Source organism: Diaporthe batatas (assembly GCF_019321695.1).
Source record: "Diaporthe batatas strain CRI 302-4 chromosome Unknown Contig00002, whole genome shotgun sequence".
In the NCBI taxonomy this organism is placed as follows: Eukaryota; Fungi; Ascomycota; class Sordariomycetes; order Diaporthales; family Diaporthaceae; genus Diaporthe; species Diaporthe batatas.
Window position 1 is genome coordinate 2,989,670 of NW_025408549.1, and position 25,776 is coordinate 3,015,445.

General features: G+C 48.4%; 6 protein-coding genes across 6 annotated transcripts; 4 read left to right on the plus strand and 2 right to left on the minus strand.

The window, feature by feature from the left end:
- Window positions 1-5,977: 5,977 nt before the first annotated feature.
- KVR01_001574 (uncharacterized protein) lies at window positions 5,978-6,454 on the plus strand (the record flags this gene model as incomplete). Its single annotated transcript, XM_044790403.1, has 2 exons — window positions 5,978-6,037; window positions 6,233-6,454. 2 exons carry the CDS (start codon window positions 5,978-5,980, stop codon window positions 6,452-6,454), a joined length of 282 nt encoding a protein of 93 aa, XP_044649529.1.
- A 327-nt stretch (window positions 6,455-6,781) lies between these two features.
- On the minus strand, window positions 6,782-8,407 carry KVR01_001637 (deoxycytidine monophosphate deaminase). The gene is made up of 3 exons (XM_044784615.1): window positions 8,257-8,407; window positions 7,189-8,201; window positions 6,782-7,049 (listed from the first exon to the last, which is right to left on the minus strand). The coding sequence occupies exons 1-3, from the start codon at window positions 8,276-8,278 to the stop codon at window positions 7,002-7,004; spliced, it is 1,083 nt and encodes a 360-aa protein (XP_044649592.1). The 5' UTR covers window positions 8,279-8,407; the 3' UTR covers window positions 6,782-7,001.
- A 244-nt stretch (window positions 8,408-8,651) lies between these two features.
- Window positions 8,652-11,586, plus strand: KVR01_001241 (uncharacterized protein). Its single transcript, XM_044790388.1, has 3 exons — window positions 8,652-9,309; window positions 9,380-10,793; window positions 10,875-11,586. Exons 1-3 carry the CDS (start codon window positions 9,110-9,112, stop codon window positions 11,352-11,354), a joined length of 2,094 nt encoding a protein of 697 aa, XP_044649196.1. The 5' UTR covers window positions 8,652-9,109; the 3' UTR covers window positions 11,355-11,586.
- Window positions 11,587-12,324: 738 nt separating this feature from the next.
- Window positions 12,325-13,585, plus strand: KVR01_001343 (uncharacterized protein; the record flags this gene model as incomplete). The annotated part of the gene is made up of 2 exons (XM_044785560.1): window positions 12,325-12,369; window positions 12,446-13,585. The coding sequence occupies 2 exons, from the start codon at window positions 12,325-12,327 to the stop codon at window positions 13,583-13,585; spliced, it is 1,185 nt and encodes a 394-aa protein (XP_044649298.1).
- Window positions 13,586-17,093: 3,508 nt separating this feature from the next.
- Window positions 17,094-19,416, plus strand: KVR01_001199 (uncharacterized protein). Its single transcript, XM_044786039.1, has 2 exons — window positions 17,094-17,370; window positions 17,445-19,416. Exon 2 carries the CDS (start codon window positions 18,361-18,363, stop codon window positions 19,240-19,242), a length of 882 nt encoding a protein of 293 aa, XP_044649154.1. The 5' UTR covers window positions 17,094-17,370; window positions 17,445-18,360; the 3' UTR covers window positions 19,243-19,416.
- Window positions 19,417-19,993: 577 nt separating this feature from the next.
- On the minus strand, window positions 19,994-25,501 carry KVR01_001583 (uncharacterized protein; the record flags this gene model as incomplete). The annotated part of the gene is given in 12 exon segments (XM_044792688.1): window positions 19,994-20,079; window positions 20,273-20,330; window positions 20,708-20,846; window positions 20,934-21,044; window positions 21,196-21,302; window positions 21,842-21,966; window positions 21,980-22,133; window positions 22,225-22,374; window positions 22,636-23,080; window positions 23,683-23,775; window positions 23,855-25,441; window positions 25,497-25,501. 12 exon segments carry the CDS (start codon window positions 25,499-25,501, stop codon window positions 19,994-19,996), a joined length of 3,060 nt encoding a protein of 1,019 aa, XP_044649538.1.
- Window positions 25,502-25,776: the final 275 nt, after the last annotated feature.

Consider the following 25,776-nt stretch of genomic DNA (forward strand, 5'->3'; position numbering starts at 1 on the left):
TATTTGAACTTAAAATTATATACTATTAATAGGGGATATTAATAATTATATTAAAGTTATTTTATTAAGCTTTATGCTAAAAGTCTTTAAAGTTACTATAATATTACAAATAAAATTATCTTTTATATACTTTTATACTTTAAATTCATTTTAAGATTACATTTTTATTATAAAATAAAACTTTTATTTAATTTGCTAATAAGATAACTAAGGTTATATTTATATAAATAAGCTAGTAGTACTTTTATAAATATTTATTAAGCCTTATATAATTAATTATATAATTAAATATAAATTATTTACTTTTAAAAGCTTCTTTTATAGTTAAGGCTAATAGTATAAATTTAAATATATATTTACCTTTAAATATTAAAGATTTTTATAATAAGTTTATAAAGGACTTTAAAAGTTAAAGGGGCTAAAAATATATATTATTTTTACTTTATAATTATATTTATTTTAATAAAGATTTAGGTTATATAAAATAGTATAAATAAAACTAAAATTTAAAAGATAATATAATTTAATAAAAATAGCTAAAATTTAAAGTAATAATATAAAAATAAATATTAATATTATAAATATTATTATTAGTTATATAATAGGTAATATATTAAATTTATTTAATTATATAAATAAAGAGGACTAGGTAGTTAAATACTTTTAAATAAATAATTATATAAAGGAGATTAAATAATTAAATACCTATAAGAAATAAACTAAAATATAAGAAAAATATAATTTTATTTCTTTTTATATTATTTTAAAATTTAACTTGCTTTTTTTATATAATGCTATTACCTATATTTTAAAAGATAAAAGTAGCAAAACCTATTTATATTTAAATATATATATTTATTTTAAGTATAAATTATTTTATAAATATACTTAAATTTTTAAAAGATTTATATTTTCCTTTTTTATATAAATATATTAGAGTTATTACCTTATACCTTCTCCTTTTTATATTAGTTTTACCCTAATAAGCTGCTTAATTTTAATTATAACTTTTTTTAACTTTTAACCTTTTAACTTTTTAAAGGTAGTTTAATTATATTATTAATCTTTTATTTAACTCTACTTTATTAATATATTTTAAGACCTTTATAATAATATTAAATATAAATTTATTTTTATTTATTTTATTTAATATAGCTATAAAATTATATTTTAAATATTTTTAATAATTATTATAGTAGAAGGAATAAAGGAAAGGTTATATATAATTATACTATTTTTAGTTATAATATTACTAATAATATAATAATTTTATAAATTATATTCTTTTAAAATATTAGTATATTTAAATATTATAATAAGAAATTTATTTTAATTTAGCTATTTTTAATATAATAATATAGTAAATAAATTAATATATTTTAACTTTAAAAGGTTATTTTATTTTATTATTAAAATAAATTATTATATCTTTATATAATAGCTAATAATAATAATAATATGCTAACTAGCCTATAAATAAAGGCTTATTTTTATTAATATTTTATTATTATTTAATTTATTATCTTATTATATTATATTATTTCTTGCTTATATTATAATATAATATATTTAGCTAAAACTAACCTTTATAATTTTTAAAATAGGAAATAATTATTTAAATATAACTATTAACTCCTTAACTTATAAATAAAAGGCTAAAGTAGGAACCTTTTAAAAGTTGTTTTTTAATTATATTATAAAAAATGTAATAAAACTAGTTAAAGTGGAAAACTATTAGTAATTATAAATATAATACGGCCAATTTAAATATTTAAGCTATAGCTAACTATATAGCTTTTATGTTTTTAAATAAATACTATTTGCTATAATAGGTGGATTAATAGAAGGCGGGAAGGTTAATATTATAAAAAGAAATTTTTATTAAAATTTAAATATATATATTCTAGTAGAAAATAAGGAAAAGAAAGCTAATATAACCTATATTTAATAATTTAATTATATATATATATAAAAATATAAGTATACTTTTATTATATAAAATATATTTATTTTATATATTTAAATTTAATATATAAAAATATAATAATATTAATATTATATTTAAAATTTTAAAATTTTAAATAAAATAAATAATAAATTTATATTTTAATATAAAATTAATATTTATATATTTAATATTTTTATATATTTAATATTTATTTTTAAATTAATATTAAAAAATTTATAAAATATTTATTTTAAATTTATAAAATTTAAAATATAACTTTTAATATTTTTTATTTTATTTTAAAACTTTTAAATTTTTATTTATATTTTAAATTTATATATTTTAAATATATTTAAATATTAATTAAATATTAAATATTAAAATAATAAATATTTAAAAATTAAAAATAAATAAAAATAATATATTAATAAAAAATTATTAAAAAATAAAAATAAATAAATATTAATAAATAAAAATAAAAAAATTAAAAATTTTAAAAGGTTTATATTTTAAATATAAAAATTTAAAATATTTTAATTAAATATATAAATATTAATTTTATAATAAATTATAATTTTAAAAATAAAATATTATATAATTAATTATAATTAATTTTATATATTTTAATATATTATTTTAATATAATATATTAAATTTTAATATTTTATTTATAATTTTATTTTTATAAATAATAAATTATTTTTAATAAAATTTAATTATTTATAATTATTTTAAAATTATTTATAAAATTTTATATTTTATTATATTTATTATTTATATTAAATAAAATATTTTAAATAAATAAATAAATATAAAAATTATTATTTAATATAAATATTTTAAATTAATATTTATAAATTTTTATTTTATTTTTAATAAATAAAAATAATTATTAATTATATATAATATAATAAAATATAAAATAAAAAAGTTATATAAAATTTTTAATAAAAGTTTATAATAAAGTTTTTTTTTTATAAAAATTTTTATTAAATAATTTTATTTTTATTTTTAAAAACTTTTTAAAAATTTATTTATATATTAAACTTTTATAAAGGTTAAATAAAGTATTTTTAAAGTTATATATATATTTTAATAATTTATTTTTAATAAATAAATTTTTATTTAAAAATTATATTAATATTTAAAATTATAAATTTAATTAAAAAAATAATAAAGTTTAATTAATTTAATTAAATATTTTATTATTTATTTTAGTAAATTTTAAAAGAAAAATATAATTTATTATAAGTAAATAGTATAAGCTAGCCTATTATTTTAAAAGCTAAATATAAAGTTATTATATTACCACAAAAATAAAGGATTTAATTTTCTATTTAATATTTTCTATTTTAATATACCATTTTATATTAAAATATATATATTTAAATTTAAATATTAGTATTTTAAAAGTAAATTATAAAAATTTAATTTTTAATTAATAACTATTTTATATTTTATTACCCTTTATTATTATATATATTATATATTTATTAAAATAGCCCTTAATTTAAATATTTAATTTTAATTTAATTTTAATTATATTTTAAAATATTATAAATATTTTAAATATTAAATACTAATATATTATTTATTATAATACTTTTTAAAACTCCTTTTTTTTATATTATTTTTAATACTTTTATTTTTATATTATACTTTTAAGCCTTTTATTTTTAGTTATTAAGTTTTACTTAATTTTTATAACTTAAAAGCTATAACTTAATAATATTATACTATTTCTTTAAATTTTTAATTATAGTAAATATTATATACTTTTTATAAAACTAGTAAAAGTTTTTTATTTTTACCTTTTAGCTATTTCTTTTACTTAGCCTTTATTATTATTAGTTTAATATATTTTAATATATTATTATATTATATTTATTAATTTAATAAAATATATATTATTATAATTATTATAATAGTAGTTAATATAAGCTTTTAATAAATTTTTTAAAGTAGTAATATTACTTTAAAAGTTTTTAAATATAATAAATTTATAAACTTTATAAATATTATTAGGGCCTAATTTATAAAAAGGGCTACTATTAATATATAAGTGTTATAAGGTAGTTAAAGCTAATAAAAGCACTACTTTCTTATTATTATAATAGAACTTTTAATATTAAATAAATATATAACTTTTATAATTAATATTAATATATAATAATAAAAATAATAAAAAATATAGTAATTAATTAATTATTTATTTAAATTTTATTAAATAAAATATATATATTATTATAATTATATTAGTAAAGTAGTTAATAATTTAAATAGTTAGCTATTTTATAATATAATAGTTTTTTTAAATAGCCTTAACCCTTAAAAGATAATAGCTATTAAAAATAAAGTTAGTTAAAAGTTAAAAAGTTATTATAATAATTATATACTTGTTAAAATTATAATATTTAAAATAATATAATAATAAAAAGATATATATATTATAGGGTAAGCTGGTTGAAAAGTTTAATAATAGTAGGAAAGTGGTTTGCAAATAAAGTTAGGCAGCTATAATAGATGTGGCTTGGGCTTAGGTGGGGCGGGGGGTGGGTGCAGGTAAGGGGGTGGGCAAAGTAAAAATTTGAATTTTTGGATATTTGTTACTCCAGACCGCCCTACCCAGGCACCCCAGGCACCCAGGCCTGCCAGGCCACCTCTCTCACCTGGGCAGGGCTCCGAGCAGAGTGCCATCGGACTCGAGGGGGTTCAATCTCCTTCATCAGTCAGTTATAAGTTAGTCAGTCCAACCCAGCCAGTCAGTTCTCAGTGAAACTTACTCGCGGCAGGGAACCTTATCACAGTTTATATGTCCATACTGTCACAGTGCACATGCTCCCGCACGGAACAACAGCGCAGATATGAGGGGCTGGTGCGTGTGTTTTTGTTGTTCATGTTTGTATGGCCTCTATGCGATCCAAGTTCCAGGTCACCCGCCCAGGAAAAATGCCAGGCTATCTATCTATCTCCATCCCTGGGCCCTTCTCGCTCGCCCAGCACCGACCTGACCGACCACCGACCGGATGGGATCCTTGTAGCCTCGCGCCTTTCGCCTGGGCGAACTCAGTCCCAAAATTCGCGCACTCACTTGTCTGTTCTGTGTTGGGCCTGCCCGCCCGCTTGTCGGCTTACACAGTTTTGTACTCCTAGCCTGGGTACCTATCGTAGTACCTGGCGGGGACGGGGGCTGCACTGGGCTCATCTGATGAGTGCCCTCGCACTCCCGCCTCGAGCTCGAGGGTCGTAGGTCCTCTCCCACTGTCGCTCCCACACCCACAGACACTGCCAGACAAGCTTTTCTGTTCGCCGTCTTGCTCGCTAGCCCGCCCGCTGATTGGGGGAGCAGCTCCTAGCTGTTTCCGACCTGCTAGGGGCTACCCGTCCTGCAGCACCCGGCATGGGCAGGCTGCTGGTCACTGGTAATCTTGCATGCCAGAGACCCAGCAATTACCACAGTAGTCGGTTCCTACCTAGACTGGGACTACCGACCTAAAAGTAAGGTACCTAGCTACCTAGCTACCTAGCTGCTCCACCCCACCCGCACACAGGCCCTGCAGGTTGCTACCTGCTATTTGTTGGTGCTCATGCCCGTCGTCTCTCGACCTTCGTCTGCTTTCCTCTCTCCTTCCCTTCCCTTCTCCAACTCACTCGACCGTGACAATTATCTGCTTCCGACGGACGTCCTGATTTTACATATCAGTCAATTCCCACATCCTTCACCTCCAGCTCTTGTCACAAGTCCTGTGTTGTTCGCCCCAACATCCCTACCCGCTCGTCGCATATACCCTGCCAAGCTTTTACAGCTCGTGCCGAAGCCGATTTGCCGATAAACAAATCCCATCGTTCGAGTCCCTCTTCTCAACCCCAACCAAAAGGTACTGTTCCGAGTCTCTCGAATATCCTTTCCTATGCCCTCAATCGCCTGAAGCAATTCAACCCGAGCTCGTCTTGCGTTATTACCCCTAGCGTCGCCCAGCAGCGACCAAGCCTACAGCGCGCCCAAATCGGTTGCCGCGGTTGCCCACAATGACGGGTGCCAAGGTCCAGTTTTTGGGCGCGTTGACCACCCTCAGCCACGACCACCAAGTCGCCAATCGACCTCTTGTCGTCTGAGCCTCGCTTGGGGCTTTGCTGGGCGCGAGCGGGGCCAATTGCTATCACCATGGCTCGGAATTTCTGCGGGCTTTTTCAGTTCTGCCCAGAAGAGACCACCACCGCCTCCGGGCGAATCTAATTTCACAAACAAACATCGTCGGCGCAAGGCTAACAGCTGACTCGCAGGATTCTTCTCACCAAACCCACAAAATGCCTGCCATCAACAACGCCCTGGTTGCCCGTGAGGCCATCTCCCACATCACCAAGCGTGAGAACTGGGCCCAGAAGGAAGCTGGTGTTGTCGTCGTCTTCTGCATCGTCTTCGTCGTCGCCGTCGGTGTCATTGGCCTCTTCATCAGCAAGAAGATCTCTGCCGCCCGTGCAAGGAAGCAAGCGATGTCCGGCTAGAGGAATAGCGTCATCCCACTGCAGCAAATGCAGAGGCAGGGACCATTGGATGGTGGGGAGGATGAGGCGGACGGCCGGCCAAAACGGTTCAAATGGTTGTTCGGATGGACTCCATGTGGGCAAGACACGAATTAATGGAAGGATGATAAACTTACTAGGTACTACGTAAAGCCGTAATGGGGATGATTCAGGAGGAGTACAGGACGCAAGCAGGGTTCTTACAGGGGACGAGGAGTCGATGATACACCGGTGCCGGGGGGTTGTTGGCATCATCACAAATAGTTCAGATAAGCATTGGCTGTTCTATCTACTACTCGCCGGACACTCAATACGATACAATGGTTTAATTGGCATCTGCCTGATCAGTGACCCAGAAATGCGCGCTCCTGCAAACACCAAGTGCTTTTGACTACAGAAAGTATGCTACCCTACACGACGCAAACCGCCAAATGCGAAAGCTGGCAATGGCTATTCAAATCTCCTTCATGCTCACGGCAAAACAAAGAAGGTCGCGGCCCACGAAGATCTTACCCGACAGAGATCTAACTTATGCAAGGAACTCCATCTTTTCGAGGTGGACCAACCCATTCGCAGGCTACATACATGGTGTCAGCACCATATGCACCCCAGCGCGTGCAAGATCAAAACCGGGGGCGGCTCGGCCGAGGCCGTCGACGAGTGGGAAGTGCTCAACGGAGAAAAGCCCGGGGGTGGGGGGGGGGGGGGAAACTCACAGGAACAAACTGCCTCAGCTTAACCCCGGCCTCCCTGAACACGGCAGCCGTCTCCGTGTCCATGCTATACCCATAGGCATAGACGACCTCCGAGATGCCGACCTGCGTGATCTTGATGCTGCACGTCAGGCACGGGCACGTGTCGCAGTAGAGCACGGCGCCGCCGCGCAGGCGGTCGCGGCCGGCCTCGAGCAGGGCGTTCTCCTCGGCGTGGATGCAGAGGCAGGTGGCGAGGCCGTGGCCGCTGCCCAGGCCCGTGTTGCAGCGCGGGCAGCCGCCCTCGCCGCAGTTGCGGATCCCCCGCGGCGTCCCGTTGTAGCCGGTCGAGATGACGCGGCGGTTGTGCGAGACGACCACGCACCCGACGCGCCGCTTCATGCAGTTGGACCGCCGGGCCGCCAGCGAGGCCAGCGTCATGAAGTAGTTGTCCCAGCCCGGGCGGAGGCGCTCCGTGCTCAGGAGGTCCAGCTTGCCCAGGTTCACGTACAGGTGGGCCAGGGAGCTCGAGGTGTTGAGGAGCCGGACCGTGGCGCTCGAGATGTGTGTCGCCTGGCCCCTTTCCGGGTGGTAGAGCTGTGTGTCTGACAGTGTCACGAAGTCCTCGAGGGTCTCGGTGGGCTGCTGCTCGGCGCCGCCGCTGGCTGACGCCAGTTCTTGTCTCCTCTTCTGGTAGCGCTGCCACCGGACCAGGAGGGGTGCGTCCACGCTGATGAGGAGGAAGAAGGGCCGTCTGCTGTACGCGTCGAGGGCCTCTTTGCTCATCACGTCTGTCGTCACCCACCGTTCCCGCCAGCGTGAGGTCACGTACTCAAGCAGCTCATCTGAGGTTGAGAAGACCATGGCGGCGGCGGCGGATGGTCTCCTCTGGTGGGTGTTTGAGACACTAGTCTCAGCCTCTTGGCCGTTTCCTTGTTCCCGAGGTGTCTTTGATCCGTTTGGATCGACAGAGACATGCCTGAAGCCATGGTGGTCCACCAGATACCGAGCCACAGTGCCCTTCCCAGAGCAGATACCTGTTGGTGGTGTAAGTCGTGGGAATAGGCAGGGCAGACGGTAAGGAAGACTTACTGCCACAGACACCAATCAACATTTTTGGTGATAAAGAATATCAATTCCCCAAATAGAATGCTCTGAAGAGCTCTGAGCAGTGAGCACACCCCTGGTCTTTCACAAGTGAGTTGTTGCTGCTTGTGGAAATTCTTTCACCAAGCCAGTCTACTCTGCAGCAGACGCGTCTCACAGCCCCTGGCACGCTTGAACGCGCTTGTGGCTTTCAGTGAAGTCGGGTGCTTTGCCGCCGGCAGTCCTGGCTGGCCGAACCGGCCAAAGTGCCTGCAGCCAGCCCCTGTGAACAAAGTCGAGGACACCTGCAGGCTGCAGCTGCAGCAGTGAATGACAGTGCAAGGGAGCCCTCCCTTCCCGAGGCCCATCACCCATGATTTCATTCAGTCATCGCACATGACAGCTCCAGCTCCAACCACACCCAAGCTCTCCGGACTCACTCTTCCACCTGATCTTGATCAGCCACCTGTGTTTGAAATATCGACCAGACGCTTGTGACCAGACCCTTCACATAAGCCAACAAGCTCGAAACCTTTGCCATCCTGACCTGGCGGCCGTTTTATCTCGGTTTTCTTTCATATTCACCTTTCATTCGTGACCTGTTGCATCATCGCTACCCCGCCATCACATCGCGGTCGTACGAACCCCTCCTCGAGATCCAAGGCATTCCCCGAAGTCACCAGAATAGCAAGTTTCTGGAGATCGCGATTTATTGTCCCAATAACCAAAACACCCCCATTCACTTTCATATAAGACCCGAAGTCCTCCCGAAAACAAATAAACATTTCCTACCGAACGAGCCCAGCCGCTGCTGCCAACGCCGCCGACGAGACCCCACGGGCGTCCCGTTTCGCCCAACATGACGGAACTCAAGTTCTCTGCCTTCACGTCGCAAATAGAACTACCCTTCTATTCCGCACTATTCTCCTCGAAACTCGACCATGACAAGCTCGACGACTCGGCCCGGTTTGTACTGGGCACATACGAGTCGAATCCGCTGGCGACCCCGGAGGCGAGCACCCGCATGCAGATCCTCGGAAATGCGCTGACAAGCAACGCGTATGTCGCACACTACTACTTGCCGGCACATGTGTCGCACCCTCACGAAAACTAATAAGAACTGTGCTAGAATCGCTTTGGGGCAGTGTCGAGCCGAGGGCATGATTAAGAATGTTAATACGATGGAAGACTTCAAGTCGGCAGACAAAAGTGCCATGCTGAAGACGGCGGGCCGGCAGATATGGGACGCCATCAAGGACGGGACGATCTACTCCATCCCGTCACTCCTATCCGCCTTTACCATACTCTCCTACGCCGACCTGAAAAAGTACCGTTTCACGTACTGGTTCGCGTTCCCAGCGCTCCATTCCGACCCTCAGTGGAAGCGGACAGCTCCGATCGGCAAGCTCACCCCAAAAGAAAGCGAATCTCTGGTCGAGAAGGTTGGCACATGGCGTTACGGAGTAGACAACAGGCAATACGGATTCTTCCTGGTCAAACGAACACGCGGCGGGGAGGACAATCGATCTAAGAACTCATTTGACTCCTCGGCCGAGGACCTGGGATTCACATGGGAAGTTGGCGCGCTCCGTGATTTCGAGGACGGTTTCTTCGAGGGGGTGGCCGAGGAAGATCGGTTTGTCTCTTTTGTCGATCCTTCGAGTTACCCCGAGCATCCGTCATGGCCACTGCGAAACCTGTTGGTCCTTGTGCGCCAGCGCTTCCACTTTACCAAGGTGAATATCTTGTGCTACAGAGACACCCAGGCCAGACGGCACGAAGCTCGAAGCATCATCCTGCCGCTCGCTATGGACAGCGTGCCGGAGATGGAGACGACGCAGATGCCAAAGGTCACGGGATGGGAGCGCAACGTCACTGGGAAACTGCAGGCCCGACAGGCCAATCTCGCCGAGTACATGGACCCGACCAAGCTTGCTGAGCAAGCTGTCGACCTCAACCTCAAGTTGATGAAGTGGCGCATATCCCCAAATCTGGACCTGGACTCTATCAGGAATACCTCCTGCCTTCTTCTCGGTGCAGGAACCCTGGGGAGCTACGTATCACGGAACCTGATGGGGTGGGGTGTGCGGAAGATCACATTCGTCGACTACGGCTCAGTCTCATTTTCGAATCCTGTTCGACAACCGCTATTCGAGTTCAAGGACTGTCTCGAGGGGGGCGCTCCTAAGGCGAAGAGGGCGGCCGAGGCGCTACAGGCCATCAACCCAGGGGTAGAAAGCGAAGGCCATGCCCTTTCCGTACCTATGCTTGGCCACCCGATCACGGACGAGGCCAAGACAAAGGAGGAGTTCTCGAAATTGAAGGAGCTGGTCGAATCTCACGACGTCGTCTTCCTGCTGATGGACAGCCGGGAGTCGCGGTGGCTGCCCACGGTCATGGGCAAGGCGGCGGGGAAGATAGTCATGAACGCCGCGCTGGGCTTCGACACCTACGTCGTGATGCGGCACGGCGCCACCCCGAAGGACGGTTCCGACAAGACCTTGGGGTGCTACTTCTGTAATGATGTCGTAGTAGCGACAGACGTATGCGCCAGCCCTTCCACCGGCCCAGCCGGGGCCGACCCCGTCCTCTACACAGACTTGCTGATCTTTTGATTGATACAGTCTCAAAAGGATCTCACCCTCGACCAGCAGTGCACCGTCACCCGGCCCGGCGTGGCAGCAATCGCGTCCGCGCTGCTCGTCGAGCTGCTCGCCAGCGTCCTGCAGCACCCCGAGCGCCAACACGCAGCGGCCCCCAAGCCCACCGCTGCCGCTGACTCCTCTTCCTCATCATACGAGCGGGATCCCCCAGACCACCCGCTGGGCATCGTGCCCCACCAGATCCGGGGCTTCCTGTCGACGTTCCAGAACATGATGATCCGCGGCGAGTCGTACCCGTGCTGCAGCGCGTGCAGCAACCCCGTCCTCGAGGCGTACCAGAAGGACGGCTGGGGCTTCGTGAAGAAGGCCCTGGAGGAGAAGGACTATGTCGCTGAGCTTTCTGGCCTCGCCGAGGTGCAGAGGCGGGCTGAGGCCATGGCGGCTGAGGTTGACTTTAGCGACGAGGAGGGCGAGGATGACGGGGAGGCGGTGATGCTTTGATTTGTGATGATATTACGCTGTAAATGAATTGCATGCCGAGGGAGGCGAGAAGCAATCTTTTTTTCTTTTCTTTTCTTTTCTTTCAAGCATTGTTGGACGTCTTCTATTGAGACCTCGGGTCTTGCGGCGTACTTATGTTGGTGTATTTTGTACTTACGAGTTATGCCTCTCGAAGGACGAGAGGACCGGATATGCCGTCCACTGAATAGATACAATCGAATTCCATGAGATACCATACCTGTCGCCTGTAGAATTTCAATAAGGGCTCGTGGGGAATGCCTGATTCCCTACCACTCTCGATCGGACTCTTGCGCCCTACCAGTGCTAGCAAGTGAACCCGACGCTTACACCAGGAGTGGCTTCTGTATGTGGGCGCTGAACATTTAATTTGAGAATTACGCACCGCTTTTCACGGGTCATATTTTTAGCAGGTTGCCAAAAAGTGAATCTTAGCAATCGTTGATGTGAACAGCAATCTCGTCAAACTCAGCTCCTGACACGCTACATTGTGTGTTGTCAGTTGGCACTGGTTTTCAATAGAATCTCCAAGGGGAGAGCTATGGGACGGCGTTGAGCCGTAAGTTGTTGTAAGTTGGATTTTATATCTGTTCAAGCTGATCGTCCTCTAGACCTCTAGACTGTGTCTGGGTACCCTGGGGTAATTTAATTCACAGGGATTTGAGTGTAAGTCAGAGTGAATCACTCCCGAGGTCCTAGCAAGGAATCGTGCGCTAAGACCAGAAGTGGTTAGCACCAGCGCAACCGTCACTTCAAAGTACCGATGTACCTGGATGGTGACCACATACATCGCTTTAGCTAGGGACACGTCTGTCTCCATCTGAGACGAAATAAATCTTTGGGCTTTGGACGGAATCTGTATGCGCAACCTGGCGCTTCCTCCCTCTCGCTTGCAACACAGGCACCCACGGTCTCTTTCGATGCGGCAGACGGCCGTCCAAAGAATTTCGAAATGTCGGGTTTCCTGTCCCTGATGGGGTGGACCTTCCTCCCCGATGTGAGAGCATCCCCCCTCCCCATCCCTAGACAAAGGAAGATACACGAGAACTGACAAGCCACGCCGCCCCGCCCAGCTCGCCACTCGATTCCTCCAGAGCACATACTATGGCATAACCGTCCGCGCCGGGTCCCCGCGCCCGCAGCCGGGCCAGCCGCGCTTCGCCGAGCACTACCGCCGCATCTACATCCTCGTCGTGTGCGCGTACCTCCTCTTCACCATCTACGAGGCCGACTGGGAGCTGCAGCGGTCGGGCGGCGACTTCTACTCGGTGCTGGGCGTGGCCCCCGACGCCGCCGTCCGCGACATCAAGAAGCGCTACCGCCAGCTGTCGGCCCTCATGCACCCGGACAAGCTCAACAACAGGGGCCCCGGCGGCGCCGCCGCCTACGACGCCGACATGTACGTGCGGGTGCAGACGGCGCACGAGACGCTCAGCGACGAGGTCCGCCGGTTCGCGTACGACCGCCTCGGCCCGGACGTGCTGCGGTGGCGCGAGTGCAGCGTCCCGCGCGACTTTGTCATGCGCGGCGCCCAGGACGCCCTGGGCTACTACGGCGTCGGCGCCCTGGCCATCTACGCCCTGCCCAAGCTGGGCTACTTCCAGCAGGGCGTGTACTGGCGCTGGGTCGCCTTCGCCGCGCTGCTCGTCTTCGAGCTGCACACCATCACGCGCCCCGCGCACCCGTGGTTCCTGACGGCGCTGCTGAACCCGGCCATCACCCGCGGCCTCAACCCCGTCCTGTCCTTCTGGGCCCCGGGCCTCGTCCACCCGGCCTACCTCCCCTTCCAGGCCGTCGCCCTCGCCCGCAAGCTCAGCATCACCCTCACCATCGCCCTCAACCAGGTCGTCCCGTACCTGACGGCCGACACGAAGGGGGGCAGGGTCCAGCTGCAGCGCCGCGGCACCGAGGAGGCCCGCGCCAGGCAGAGCCTCGACGAGCTGGACAAGATGGTCCACAGCGTCGACGAGAACGCCACCCGCGCCGTCAAGATGGAGCTCGCGCCCTTTGCTGGCGACCCGCGCCTGCTCGACAGCCTGCGCGACAAGATGCGCCGCTGGCTCGTCGACAATACCGTGCGCAACGAGCCCATGACCCGGGACGCCCTGCAGAGAACCATAGCGCGGAGGAGGCAGGACGCGCCTGCTGGTGCGCAGGGCTCCGGTGCGAGGGCAAGGCGCCCGTTGCAGGCGACAGTGGAAGATGAAATATAGACCTCTCCAGTGCTTTTACAGATTTTCATTTTAACCATCAATTCATGCTACATTTCGTACCCTTGGTGCCTTTTCCTTGAACGCCTAAAACCCGACCAAAAACGCCTTTCGATGCTCATGATTCGCCGTGTAGTGCATGATCCTGTCCCAAAACTGTCAAACCGGTCAAGAAAATTCGTCGTGATATTATGTACGCGTTTATCAAAGCCTCTGCCTGCCTCTAGTTTCTATGGGGATTAAAACAATACCCACGAACGCGGCAAAAATTAATGCACCAGATAGGTAGATCGGCGCTGACGCCCCATCACCAGGTATGTTAGCCGCCAATATGGGCGCGATGAGCCCAGTAAATCTGTTCAGGAAACTCGCGACACCGGTCCCGGCTCCACGAACCGGAGCAGGGCTGCAAGAGAGAAACGCCCGCAGGTCAGCCAGCCCGTTCTGCACGTTCATACAGCGGCAGGGTATCAGGAAGGAAGCTGACTCACAAAATTTCGGGTGTGAATGCATATAGCACGCCGTACATGATATTCTGGCTAAAGGCCTCAACGCAGCTGAAGGCCAGCTGCGAGGCAGAGGTCGTCCCGTACCTGACAAACAGGAAGAGGAAGGTCGCAGATATAAAGGTCGAAATTGCCAGCGTGCCCCTCCTACCGAGGAAGGCAGACCGGCTGCCCACGGTGAAGTATGCCAGGATGCTGCCCGGCACACCGACGATGCTCAGGATGGCGTAATTTCGGTAAGTTTCGGCCGACAAGTTGATAGTATTTGGTTGGTCGGATTCACGGGCAGCAAGTGATGGTGACGACGACGACGAGAAGGAATCGCCGCCGTGAGACAGGTATTGGGGAAGGAATGCGTTGAAGAGCGGATATCCCATGCCGATTGTCGCCCAGGTGAACCAGACCAGGGCGGTCGCCAGGCCGAGTTTGCGGTTGCTGAAGAGCGGGCGTATGCGAGCGCCGGAGAACTCGTCCAACTTGGCCTTGATGACGCCTTTGGTGGATAGCGCCGACACTGCAGCATGGCCCTGTAGACGCGCGCGGTCGTCATTGTCGTCACTATCGACTACTGCATCAAGGACGGCTTCCGAGAGCCAGGTCTTTGCTCCATTACGGTATGCCAGGCCGTGCACGACTGCCACTGCCTCCGACTGCCGGCCCTGAGACAATAGGTACTTTGGGCTTTCGAAGAGGTGGAAGATGAAGAATCGCAGGCAAAACATGCCGAATGTGATGAGCCCAATAGCCAGCACAAATAATCTCCAACCCCTGTCGGCTGGCCAGTTACCGATAAAGAACCATGCGATGAAACTCGAGCAAAGCTGTCCCACTGGCCACCATACGGACAGCAGTGTGAGGAGGGACGACGAGGTATCGGGGAGGAACTCCAGGAAGAGCGCCCCATCGACGGGCAGGTTGCCCCCGACGCCAAAGCCCAAAAGGGAGAAAAAGATGCAAACCCATGCCCAGCTGCTCGCGAATGCAGTCATGATTCCGAACACGCTGGTGATCAGTAAGGTCATGTTGAAGGCGATGCGCCGGCCGAGAACGTCGGAGCCGACGCCCCAGGTGAAACTGCCGAAGCAGAGGCCGAGATAGACAGCACTTGTCGTGTACCGGACTGTCTTTTCCGCGACACCGAACTCGGCCGAAAGGGATGGCAGAATCAACGAAACCCCCTTGGTATTGTTAGCGATGAGCACAAGTCTCGGGAGAGAAAACATGAGGAGGAGTTGCCACAAGGGCGGGCTTGAGACTGTCTCACCTGCATCCAGAGACTGGGGACGGATTCTTGATTAGCACAGGCATGGGCCAGTATCGGGAAGAAATGTAAACAAGACATACTTATCTGCAAACCATCCAAAACCGCACAAGACGAATAGCTGCCAGTTGTATCGGCCCATGCCGATGTCCTGGACGGCCTTGTTGACCAGCATCGATTTCACTGCCAGCAGATAGATAGGTCAGCCGAGGATGTCCTGAGATGGTCGATTAATCGCCGCTGGCACCCTCCGAGTCTTGCCCGGCCCTCAAACACCGAGGGAGTACCAGGAGATAGGAACGGCAGACTAACACTCGTAATCCGACCTCATCCCACCGCCGCCCTTCCTCACCTCCTTCCTGAGTCCCTCGATGCTGTACTCAGCAGCACTCATCTCCAGCATGCCGGTGCCCTCATCCCCAGCCCCATCCTTGGGGTCGTCCTCCTCGTCTCCGTGCCCCGGCAGCTCCTCGAACTCGGTCCTCCCGCAACGGGCTGAATGGCTGTGGAGATGGGCCTCATCCAGGGGCACGAGGACGCCCGAGTAGCTGTCGACGGACTCTGGGCGTAGGCCACGCCATCGTAACCTTCCTGCCATGGCTCGTGTTTGTGGAAATTGGCCGAGGGGAGATCGGCGGGCGGGGGGTTTGGGTGTAGATACCAAAGGGGAATGGTATAGAACGTTCTGATGGGCTGAATTATATGAGATGCGATTTATGGGTAGCAAGTAGCTTGGAGTCTGTTCAATCGATAGAATGTCGCCCACGTGCGACCAGGCACTGAGACAGGCGACAGTCAGCTGCGGTGCCGACTAACCCGTAAGCGGCGTTCTCGGCAGGGCAGGTGGACAAATGCAATTGCAGATGCGGATGGTTTGAGGGGCAGATCAACGGCCTTCAACATCGACGACTCCACAACAAGCACGACTCCATGTGGCGTGGACCGACGCACGCCAGAGCACCTGCAGTGGTTACTGTGGACATACACAGCACAATGCAATAATGCAATTTGATGAATCAACGGTGTCGAATACGAATGCGGAGGAGGAGCACTACGTTGAGAGTGCAGTTGGTTTGCACGTGTGGCCAGCGCCAAGCTTCGAGCCGAAACAACTTAACCCCAGCTTTGCCAGGCCTCTGGGTTCGATGGCCAGGCGGGCAGGCAGGTGGGCAGATGAACATTCGGGGCATGGCGCATGACATGGGGTACAGACAGCTGCAGGTCTCGGCCCGTCGCCGCTGATCAACTAGGCCTGCCAGTGCCTGGTCGACACTGGCCGGCTGTGTTTTTGTACGGTTTGGTGACGGCCAATATTCTCCGTTTCAGGGCCACTCGAAACAGAAACTTGTCGATGTGTTTGGGTCCCGGACAGGAAGGTGTGCACCAAGAGCTAGTCGAGGTGGTACGAACCAGGCGCCAAAGAGGAAAGGACAATTCCTGTTGGAAGGGAAGGACGGTCGAAATTGGTAGGCTACTGCAGCCGGCAATATCGTGCCTCGCTGGGGTATGACCAGGGGCCACTACCAGTTCCTTCTCCGCTCCTTCGCAGTCTGCCCGTTCCGACTCGCACACTCCACCCCAACCAAAGTCGTGCAGGTGCGCTGCCCAGTGCCCACAGGTCCGAGCTTACCTCAGCCTGAGCGGCCTGCCTCGGTGGCCCATTTTCCATTTCCCAATTTCCCGCGAATGTCGTATGTACGTGTGCTATGTATGTACCATGTCTGTTTTTGGCGACTTGGCAACACGGCTGGCTCCCTGGGTAAATCGCGAGATCTATTCTCAGATCAGCCACCTCACTCGGTCAATCATTTCCCTTGACCTCGCAGTCGACTCCATCCAGCCCGTCCCGCTCACCCACCCGCTGCGCCTTTGTCTTCTCCATCGGCCGACCAACGGGCAGGAGGGCAGGTGGGCAGGTGGGCTGCCACAATACCAACGTCGTCACAAGGTTTTTGACACGTCTGCCAACCCTGTCCAGGCAAGGCATGGACCTTGTGTGCTCAGCTCCCGCATATGTGCCCGTACGTCACCTCATCTCACCTGCGCCCAGGATTGGGCAGAGCAGACGACGGGACTGACTAACCAGCCATGGCAGGAAACTGAGATTGGGTTAAGCTCTACGTGTGCTGTAAGGCACATGCACAGGCACAGGCACAGGCACAGACAGAAAACAACAGCACAGTGACCAAAACAACGCAGCCACGCAGCCAGCAGCCAGCAGCCAGCAGCCACGCTATGACATGACAAGTATCTCCAACCCACTGCCCACACGGCGAGCAGGCCGACCCCCCCTCAGCTGCGCCGCTGCAGGCCCAGGCCGCCTAAACAAGCCTCTTATCAAACTAGACCTTGGCCGCCGCCAGGCACACGCCCTATCACAGCTGCCCGTCTTGCCAAGATGCCCCAGTGCCCCTGACAAGGCCAGTAGCCTCAGGAACATTTTGCTCGATGCCGCCCTGCCGCCATGACAATCCTACCCACCCTCGTCCCCCCCCCACCGAGAAAGAAACCTTATCCTCCTTTGTCCTGTGTGGTCGTGGGCGCTACCCTGTGGGCCGTTGGGACCCAGTGAATAAGCATGTCCCTCACTCCATCTTACGAGCCTAGGCCGCCCCCCCGATGGCCGGTCTTGCTGTGGTTCTGGCCCAGGGGAGGGGGGCCAGGGCTGCGCCGTCACTCTGCCGCCCACATCCGCCCGCCTGTTTGTTGTTGCTTTGGTGTGCCCCTGGTGTCGTTTCTGGGCTGATGCTGGTCCATGTTCGTCCGGTATTTGAACTGCCCGTTGCCCTCCTCCCTCGTTGTTTCTGTGTTTCCTCTTTCTGACAGCATAGCACTCTCTAGTCATTCCTTCACCAGAGCAGGCAACTCTCACTCTCTACACTCCGTAGCCATCACTCCTTAGAGGCTTCGTCGAGCAAACAGACTTACACAACAGTCTAGTCACTCTCTTACAGAGACAACCACCACAGTCCTTCACCCGAAGAAAAAAAAACCACACAAATACCGCAAACATGCAGTTCCCCGCCATGAAGCGTCTCCAGGTCCTGGCCGTCCTCTTCCAGGCCGCCCTCCTCACATCTGCCCTCCCCATCGAGAACCGTGGCACAGCAATTCACTCCGGCAAGCGACTTATGCTGTGGGACTACACCCTGACCCAGGCCTACGCCTCAAACGCCAACATCCAGGCCTCTGCCTCTGCCCTCAGCACATCCCCAGGCGTCGTCGCTGCTGTCAACTGGAACACATGGAAGCCCGAGGAGCTGTCAGATATCGTCCCCTTCCAGCCCATGATCCGCACCCCTGCCCAGCTGCAGGGTGATGAGTACAAGAACCTTGTCAGCAGCATCCAGGCCCAGGGTGCCAACGCCGTTGTTCACTTCTACAACGAGCCCGACCTGAACGGTGTCGGTGCCGGCGACGCTGCCGCCGCCTGGAAGAGCTCTGTCCTGCCCCTGCGTGCCCAGTACGGTGTCAAGCTTGTCGGCCCCGCCGTTGCTAGCAACGACGCCGGCTCCGCGTGGCTCCAGCAGTTCTACGCCGCCCTCGGCCCCAACGAGAAGCCCGACTTCCTTGGCCTCCACTTCTACACCGGCGCCGATACCCCCGCCGAGGCCGAGGTTGAGAACGCAAAGAAGTACATCTCTGACAAGCACGGCGAGTACGGCCTGCCCGTCGTCGTCTCCGAGATTGGCAGCACCAGCCGTGACCCCGCCAGCGTCGACACCTTCACCAAGTCCACCTCCGAGTGGCTCGACAGCCAGGACTGGGTCAACTCGTACGGCTTCTTCGGCGCCACCACCACCCCCGTCGACGGCTTCGTGAGCCCCGCCGCCCAGCTGCTCGACACCAGCGGTGCCTGGACCCCCCTGGGCCACTGGTGGGTCGGACAGTAAGCGGGAGGCATAGGGACGAGACGGTTGGGAACCAAAACACTCTTCATGATGAACTGCCGCTTCGTTACTTCGCTTCTCCTCCAACCCAAACGTAGGGTCTTTTAGAACGAACTTTGGGTATGTGTTACGACTTCATTGCATAATGAATTAGTTTCAGTAAATACATACTGTTTGAAAAAGAAAATGTTCAGTGTCATATGATGCGACTGTGTGTGATCTCTGTTTGTGATGTTATGTTCATTGGTTCAGATTCAGCCGCCATTTACTATTTCAGGTTCGCGACATTCGCACACACCCGAGACAGTGTCTCTCAAACCGCCCCGGCATATTGGTGCTGGCAATTGTCCCAAATCACTTGATTCACCTGTATTGGCGGTCAACCCGATTAGAAACCTCCAAGGTTCCCTGCGCCAGCAACCGAATCAAACTACTGTGTTGTTTTTTTGGGGTGACTTTCCCCGGAGAGGCTCTCTGTTACTACCTTACTGATCTCGTGCGGCCGTGTTAATTATTGAGGTATGGCGATCCCTTGCTATTCCGGCTAGTTTCAGATCCTGCTGCCGCCAGCTGGGCAAGCGATCAACCACTGGTACGGCCAAGTTTAATAACCTCACCAACGCGGGCTTCCCAACCAAGGTTCAGGACCCTCGGCGCGGTCCCTTCTGGGGCGTGACCTGAAACCCCATAGGGCCTGTTGTGTGCGCTTATGGGGGAGGGGGGGGTATAGAGGTAAGGTAGGACTCGGGAGACATCACCAGGCCCCTTGTATCTCCTCATCCTGGGTCACAATCACGAAGAGCCCTAAGGCTGGCTCGGCTGGCTGTGGCCGGTACCTACCTTAGGGAAAAGAGGTTGACTCTCGGCGGCCGGGTAATGTCCGCTGCATTCGCTTGAAAGAAACCGTCGGAATCCACTTTCTGTATGGGTCACCAACGGCAGCTTTCTTGCTAGTGGTGACGTTATTTTGCCTCTTTTTTAAAAAATAAAAAAATAAAAAATAGGGGATCGGCATGGCTGACCAACGACTTACACGTCGGGGCTTTTCGACCTCGGTTCTCCACGGACTTCGCAGTACTACTACACAATCGCTATGGTGGATACCAACTTGAAGATTACCAGGTACCTAGTATAGTCTCTCTCTATCGTGACCGCCTCCAGATAGTGAGGCTATTCCTCTGGCTCGTCTTCTGGAAAGTAAGATTAAATACCCCCCTTCCCCCACAGAACAGAATCCCGATCCGTGCCTTACTGTGGTAACAGCGCATGGCGTTGCTGTATGAGGCTAAGTCCCAGGGCGGCGGGCCAGCTGGGCTGGTAGTGCGCAGAATATTCTCCACCGTGGAGCAATGTCTGTCTCTCTTTTTTTTTTTCGTATCCTCTTGTTGGTAGGTGCGTTAGTTTCGAGCAGTTCTGGTCCTGTTCTCCAATTTATCTCCAGTCTGTTCTCCAGTTTATTTAAGCGAACCCTTGAGTGCATCATTGTCGTGCGCAGGCAGGCTGAGTGGGAATTTGTGGGCTCCTCCGGCTGGCCCTGTCGAGCCCTGTCGTGTTCGGAGATGACTGCACGGCGGCTGCGGCACTTGGTCGCCCCGGTTTTGCTGGCCCTGCTTCAGGTGCCGGCTCGGGACTGCCCTGTATCCCGCCCAGGGGCCCTTTCAAGATAGCAGGTCTTCCCTGTGTGTCGATCCAACCTGCCTGACCCGATCACAGGTCTGTGATGATGTGGATTTTTTGGAGTCTTTACACTAACTATAGTACGCGAATCGAATTCCCCGAGGCAGGCCGCCGGCGAAGAGGCGAGCCTGAACAGACCCACGGGGCCGGTAGTTAGACAGCAGGCGAGTGAGGGTACTGTAGTGTACGTCATGCTACGGAATGTACTAGCGGTGGTGGTCTTTGTCCTTCGCTCTCTCGGCCGGGGCGAGTTCCGTCTTTCCCGTCCAAGAGACGGACCTGCCCAGGTGCTTTACTACCCGCACACGGGCCACAGCCAACGACGCACGACTGACTCGCCGGCGCTCGGCGGACTCGGAGTTGGCCGATCTTGTTCCCTTTTCGGTCTGAAGAGGGAGACCGGTCGTTGTCTACGCCCGAACATCCCTTTCGTAGTCTTCGTTCTAGAAGGTCTTGGGATATGTTCGCGCCTCGCCGGGAACTCTGCTTCCGGACGTCGGTTAGGTGCATTCCGAGTCCACTAACAATCGAAGGCGTGCTGACATGGGACTGTACAACGGTGTTCAATGGCAGATGCAAAGACCGTTACCTCATCGGCTAGAAGATAGCACCCGTGGACTGCTTGGCTTGGGACATGTAGTGACTTCAGGACGTGGTGGCAGTTGACTACAAATTAGCAACTATCTTGCGGCCGTGCCGTGCCGTGCCGTGCCGTAGCTACCGAATGGTGCAAGATGCATTCAAAACAGGCATCTCATCTCTGCTCGGATATTTGCTATACAGCCAGAGTATCTGTCCCCCAACCTCCCAAAAAAGTGGACAATCTCCTAAGGGACAACGCCCTGATAGAGAATCTCCTTAAACATAGGAAACCCTCCTAGTATTTCACAGAATAACATCCTAACCCCCCTAGATACAATCTCACAGAATATTGACTTCTTGTGACGATGGCGTCAGATTCTCGCCGGACAGAATGATGGCTCTTGAGCTCATTACCAAGATTTGCAAAAGGTGCCAGCTGGCTGTGATGTTTCCGAAACGCCGGAGACCCTGCCAACAATACGTTGGCCCGGTTCGCTGATGGACTTAGATGTGACTCGAATGTTCGACAGATGCTCGGGGCTGCAACGCTGCTCCTCAAGGATGTTTTCCTCAATGTGTGGTAAGGAAGCCATATGTGATCTTCTGCCAGTATTGTCGATCCCGAAGAAGCAGCGCTGTTACGGTAATACTGCAAGTGATTGTTGCCTCGTGGCTGTGACCGTCCTGAGTAGATGCCTTTCGAGAAATTGTGAATCACCGTCTTACCAGCCCTAGGCGCTGGCTCCGTTTCTGCCCATGGGCAGGATGATCTGTTCTGCCTGGGCAGGACCGTGACGTTTCCTCAGAGGTTGGCCCTGGCAGGTCTGTACAGCCCGGAGAATCATCTTTGCTGGCGTTTGCCCGTTCCACCGGCGTCTGACCCGGAAGCAGCTCCTATATTGGGGACTGTATGGTCGCAAACGCGCGGGACCTTTGGCTAGTATGCCCTATTCGCGCATGCCTCCTCGCCGGATCTGGTTCAATCTGTGGTGTGCGCGCCAAGCGATATCTGGCAATCCTGAACCAGCTAGAATTGGACATTTCAGCTCGCTGTGGGTCCACAGGGTCTGACACGGACTCTCTTTGAATGCTGGTATCACGTATCGGGGCAGGTGGAGGGGGTGGTGGAATGTCGACCATTATTGCTGGCGCAGTCACACTGGCAGTGAGGAAGGGAGCTGCGGGTGTGTTGTTCGCTGGCGGAATATCGACTGTAACTGCTGGTATAGTCACAGTGAGGGATGGAGCTGCGGATGCACTGTTTGTTGGCTGAATGTTGACTATTGCTGCTGGCACAGTCATGGTGAGGGATGGAGCTGCGGGTGCACTGCTTGCTGGCAAGGTAACCAGTCCAGTGATGATGTTGGTATTGGTACCGCTGCTGCCTCCTTGAAGACGAAGTGTCTGATGTATCTGTTTGAGGTTGGCATCGATGTTGTCCATGTTGAGACCACAGCCCGGCGTGTCGCAGTCCCACGTTCGGAGCTCGTACCACGTTAGAAACCGGTTGCACTGCCAGATGTACTCAAGCTTGCAGCCTTGAAACATGCATTCATGGATCTCCACTGGCCCAGCATGAGCCCTGCAGGCATTGCAAATCGGCTGGACTCTGAGACACATTCTTGTTGAGTTTCGAGGTCGGCTCGCGCTGGATGAAAGCAGCAGCCAAGAGAGTTTGCAGATGATGGCTTTTTAGTTCTGGGGATTCAAAAGGGAAACCAAACCACTGCCTGTTGTTTGGATTGACTGTCAGGAGTCGATTCGGTTCCATTACGTGCCATGTTCCTGAGGCTCCAAAAACAAACAGTACGAGCTCTGCTCCAGATGTCATGTGCCCACTTCGCTGCCATGGTAACTATCTCTTAACATCTTAGCGTATGACCCATGAGATGGACTCCTAAGAGAAAATATCCCAAGGGGCAGTCTCCGATAATAATTACCTCCCACAGGATCACCTCATAGGAGCTAACCCTGTCCACAAGGCCTCTGGTAGAATGTCGACCTGATATATGACATCTTCAGGGGCAGTGTTCTACAGAAGAGGTAAGGAAGCTAGGAGGGCTTCGCTATAACGTGATGCCATTTTTGAATGTGTAGCGATGTTCCAGCAATGCTGCTTGTAATGAAACAGCATGTGGCTTTGTTGAGTCTCATGGTATGACATACTAAAGATGATCAACGCACTTGAAGGGTTCGAAGGGCTCGTAGTTGTTTTGGAAGGTATTAATTAAACCAAGCATTCTATCCTCAGGCACAGCATCCATTCTGTTCCCCCTTCTTAACGCGGCAAAAGCATGAGACGCTGATGGGGACATCAGCCGACGCCAGAGCGATATCAAGCGGCCCCTCAACATACAAAGCCTCATCAACCTTGTTCGCCCTCACAAGGCACTCATGCAATCCATGCAAAGCCCACACATTGTTTAGATGCGCACGGCGGCGCGGGAATCCCGCAGCGAAACCCAGATCCTCTTTGAACACCCTCTCCGCCTCGTCCACGCGGCCCTGCTCGAGCAGCAAGCCACCGAGAGCATGACGGACAGGCTGCATCCACGGCGGCGGGTCAGAATACGCCAGAGAGTCCTCGCGCTGGGCAGCCTCCCTCAGGAGCGAGAAAGCGGCGTCGAAGTTCCCCTTGCGGTACTCGAGCTCGCCGGCGAGCATGGCAGAGGCCACGCCGAAGACATCGACCTGCTTGCAAGGCATGCTGTTCAGGCGGCTGGAGGGGACCCTCGCGCGCGCTACCTCGAACTGTCTCTGCGCAGCCTCGGCTTCCTCAACCCGGCCCAGAGCACTGAAAGCGACGCCGTGGGCGTACAGGATCGTTGCGGTCGTGGCGCTGTAGAGGTCGCGGTCCTTCGGGAGCTCCAGCTTCAGGATCTCCTCCCAGCGCCCGAACCGTATGAGCACGTGGGCGCGAGATGCATAGAAACTCTCGATAAAGTCTGCCATCGGTGGGCTTGTGATTGATAGCACCTTGGTATCGATGACTTGCTCTAGTTTCTCCGCGGCTGACATGGCTTCTCGGAACCGCCCTGACATGAACGCCGAGTACATCTTCGCGCAGATATAATGGACCCGGTAGGCAATGTAGAAGACCGGTGCGTCTTCTTTGGCAAAGTATTTATCATCCGCCAGGATGGCCTCGTGGTTCGAGTCGACTCCGCGGCGGTGATCGCCTACTGCAGCATCGATGTGTGTCGGCATATGCAGCATGTGTGAAGCATCCGGGACCAGAGTGCGCAGCCTATCTGCGGCGGGCTGTGCTTCCTCGGGTTTTGGGGACATTTCCATCAGATGGATGTAAAGGTGGCAAAGGGCCGGATGATGGAGACCACCAGGCAGTCTGAATGCAGACTCGATGACTCGCCTGGCTTCAATCGTATGGTCGCCGGTTGGCTTGCCGGTGTCCAAGTCCCACAGCCCTCGAGGTGTCATACACATGAGAGCTTCTGCAAATAGAGCAGCGGCATCAACATTTTCAGGGTCCGCTTCGTACACAGTCCGCATAGCCTCGGCGTACATGCGATCCAGGCGACCGAAGTCGACATCAGACTCATCGGCACGGGGGAAGCGAGCCGCGAGTGCCTTGATTAGTCCCTGCTCAACGGCAGTGGCTTTGGAAGCCAGCTCTGCGGCACGGGAAAGATTCTCATTGGCCTTGTTGATCGAGGCCTTCCTTTCTTGTGGGTCGAAAAACTTCCACGCCTTGTTGTAGTCTGGCCCGGACGAGTTTGCTATGCCCCAGAATGCCATTGCACACGATGGATCACAGGTGGCGGCGCGTTCATAGCACCGTCTCGCTTCTTCATGATTGAAAGAGTATGCCCAGAGTAATCCGCGGTCGAGCCATGTCTGGCAATCTGACGAGGAGGTAGTCAGTGGCCATCGATGCTGACCCAGGTTGTAGTAAGGTGATGCTTCCAAAGTGGGGTTGGAGGACCTGCAGGACAGGCGTTAGAATATCGATACTCAAAGTCCTCCATGGGTCAACGTACTGCATGATTTGTATATGAACTCAGAAACCTAGAAAATTCGGCTCAGATATGTGTCTCGTTGATTACCAGGTTGGAAATGTTGAAGGGGTCTAGGGACCAGCGAGAGCGCGACACATGAATTCACGGCCCCCTGATAAGCTCGCTCTAGCACCGCTCTACGGCTTAGAGGTAGAGAACGGAGATTTGCAGGGTAAAAAACGGAGGGTATAGGGTAATATATACCCCTAGTATACTAACTTTAATTTACACCACTAATTTACTATATAAAATAATAATATAT

Excerpts from the sequence above, each read along its gene's own strand:
- KVR01_001637 (XM_044784615.1), bottom strand. The coding sequence starts at position 8,278 with ATGTTGATTGGTGTCTGTGGCA. Across the intron at positions 8,202-8,256 it reads GTTGATTGGTGTCTGTGGCA|GTATCTGCTCTGGGAAGGGC; the intron begins GTAAGTCTTCCT and ends CACCACCAACAG. Across the intron at positions 7,050-7,188 it reads AGCTGAGGCAGTTTGTTCCT|CCTGCGAATGGGTTGGTCCA; the intron begins GTGAGTTTCCCC and ends CCATGTATGTAG.
- KVR01_001241 (XM_044790388.1), top strand. The coding sequence starts at position 9,110 with ATGACGGAACTCAAGTTCTCTGCCTTCACGTCGCAAATAGAACTACCC. Across the intron at positions 9,310-9,379 it reads AATGCGCTGACAAGCAACGC|AATCGCTTTGGGGCAGTGTC; the intron begins GTATGTCGCACA and ends GAACTGTGCTAG. Across the intron at positions 10,794-10,874 it reads ATGTCGTAGTAGCGACAGAC|TCTCAAAAGGATCTCACCCT; the intron begins GTATGCGCCAGC and ends TGATTGATACAG.
- KVR01_001199 (XM_044786039.1), top strand. The coding sequence starts at position 18,361 with ATGCAGTTCCCCGCCATGAAGCGTCTCCAGGTCCTGGCCGTCCTCTTC.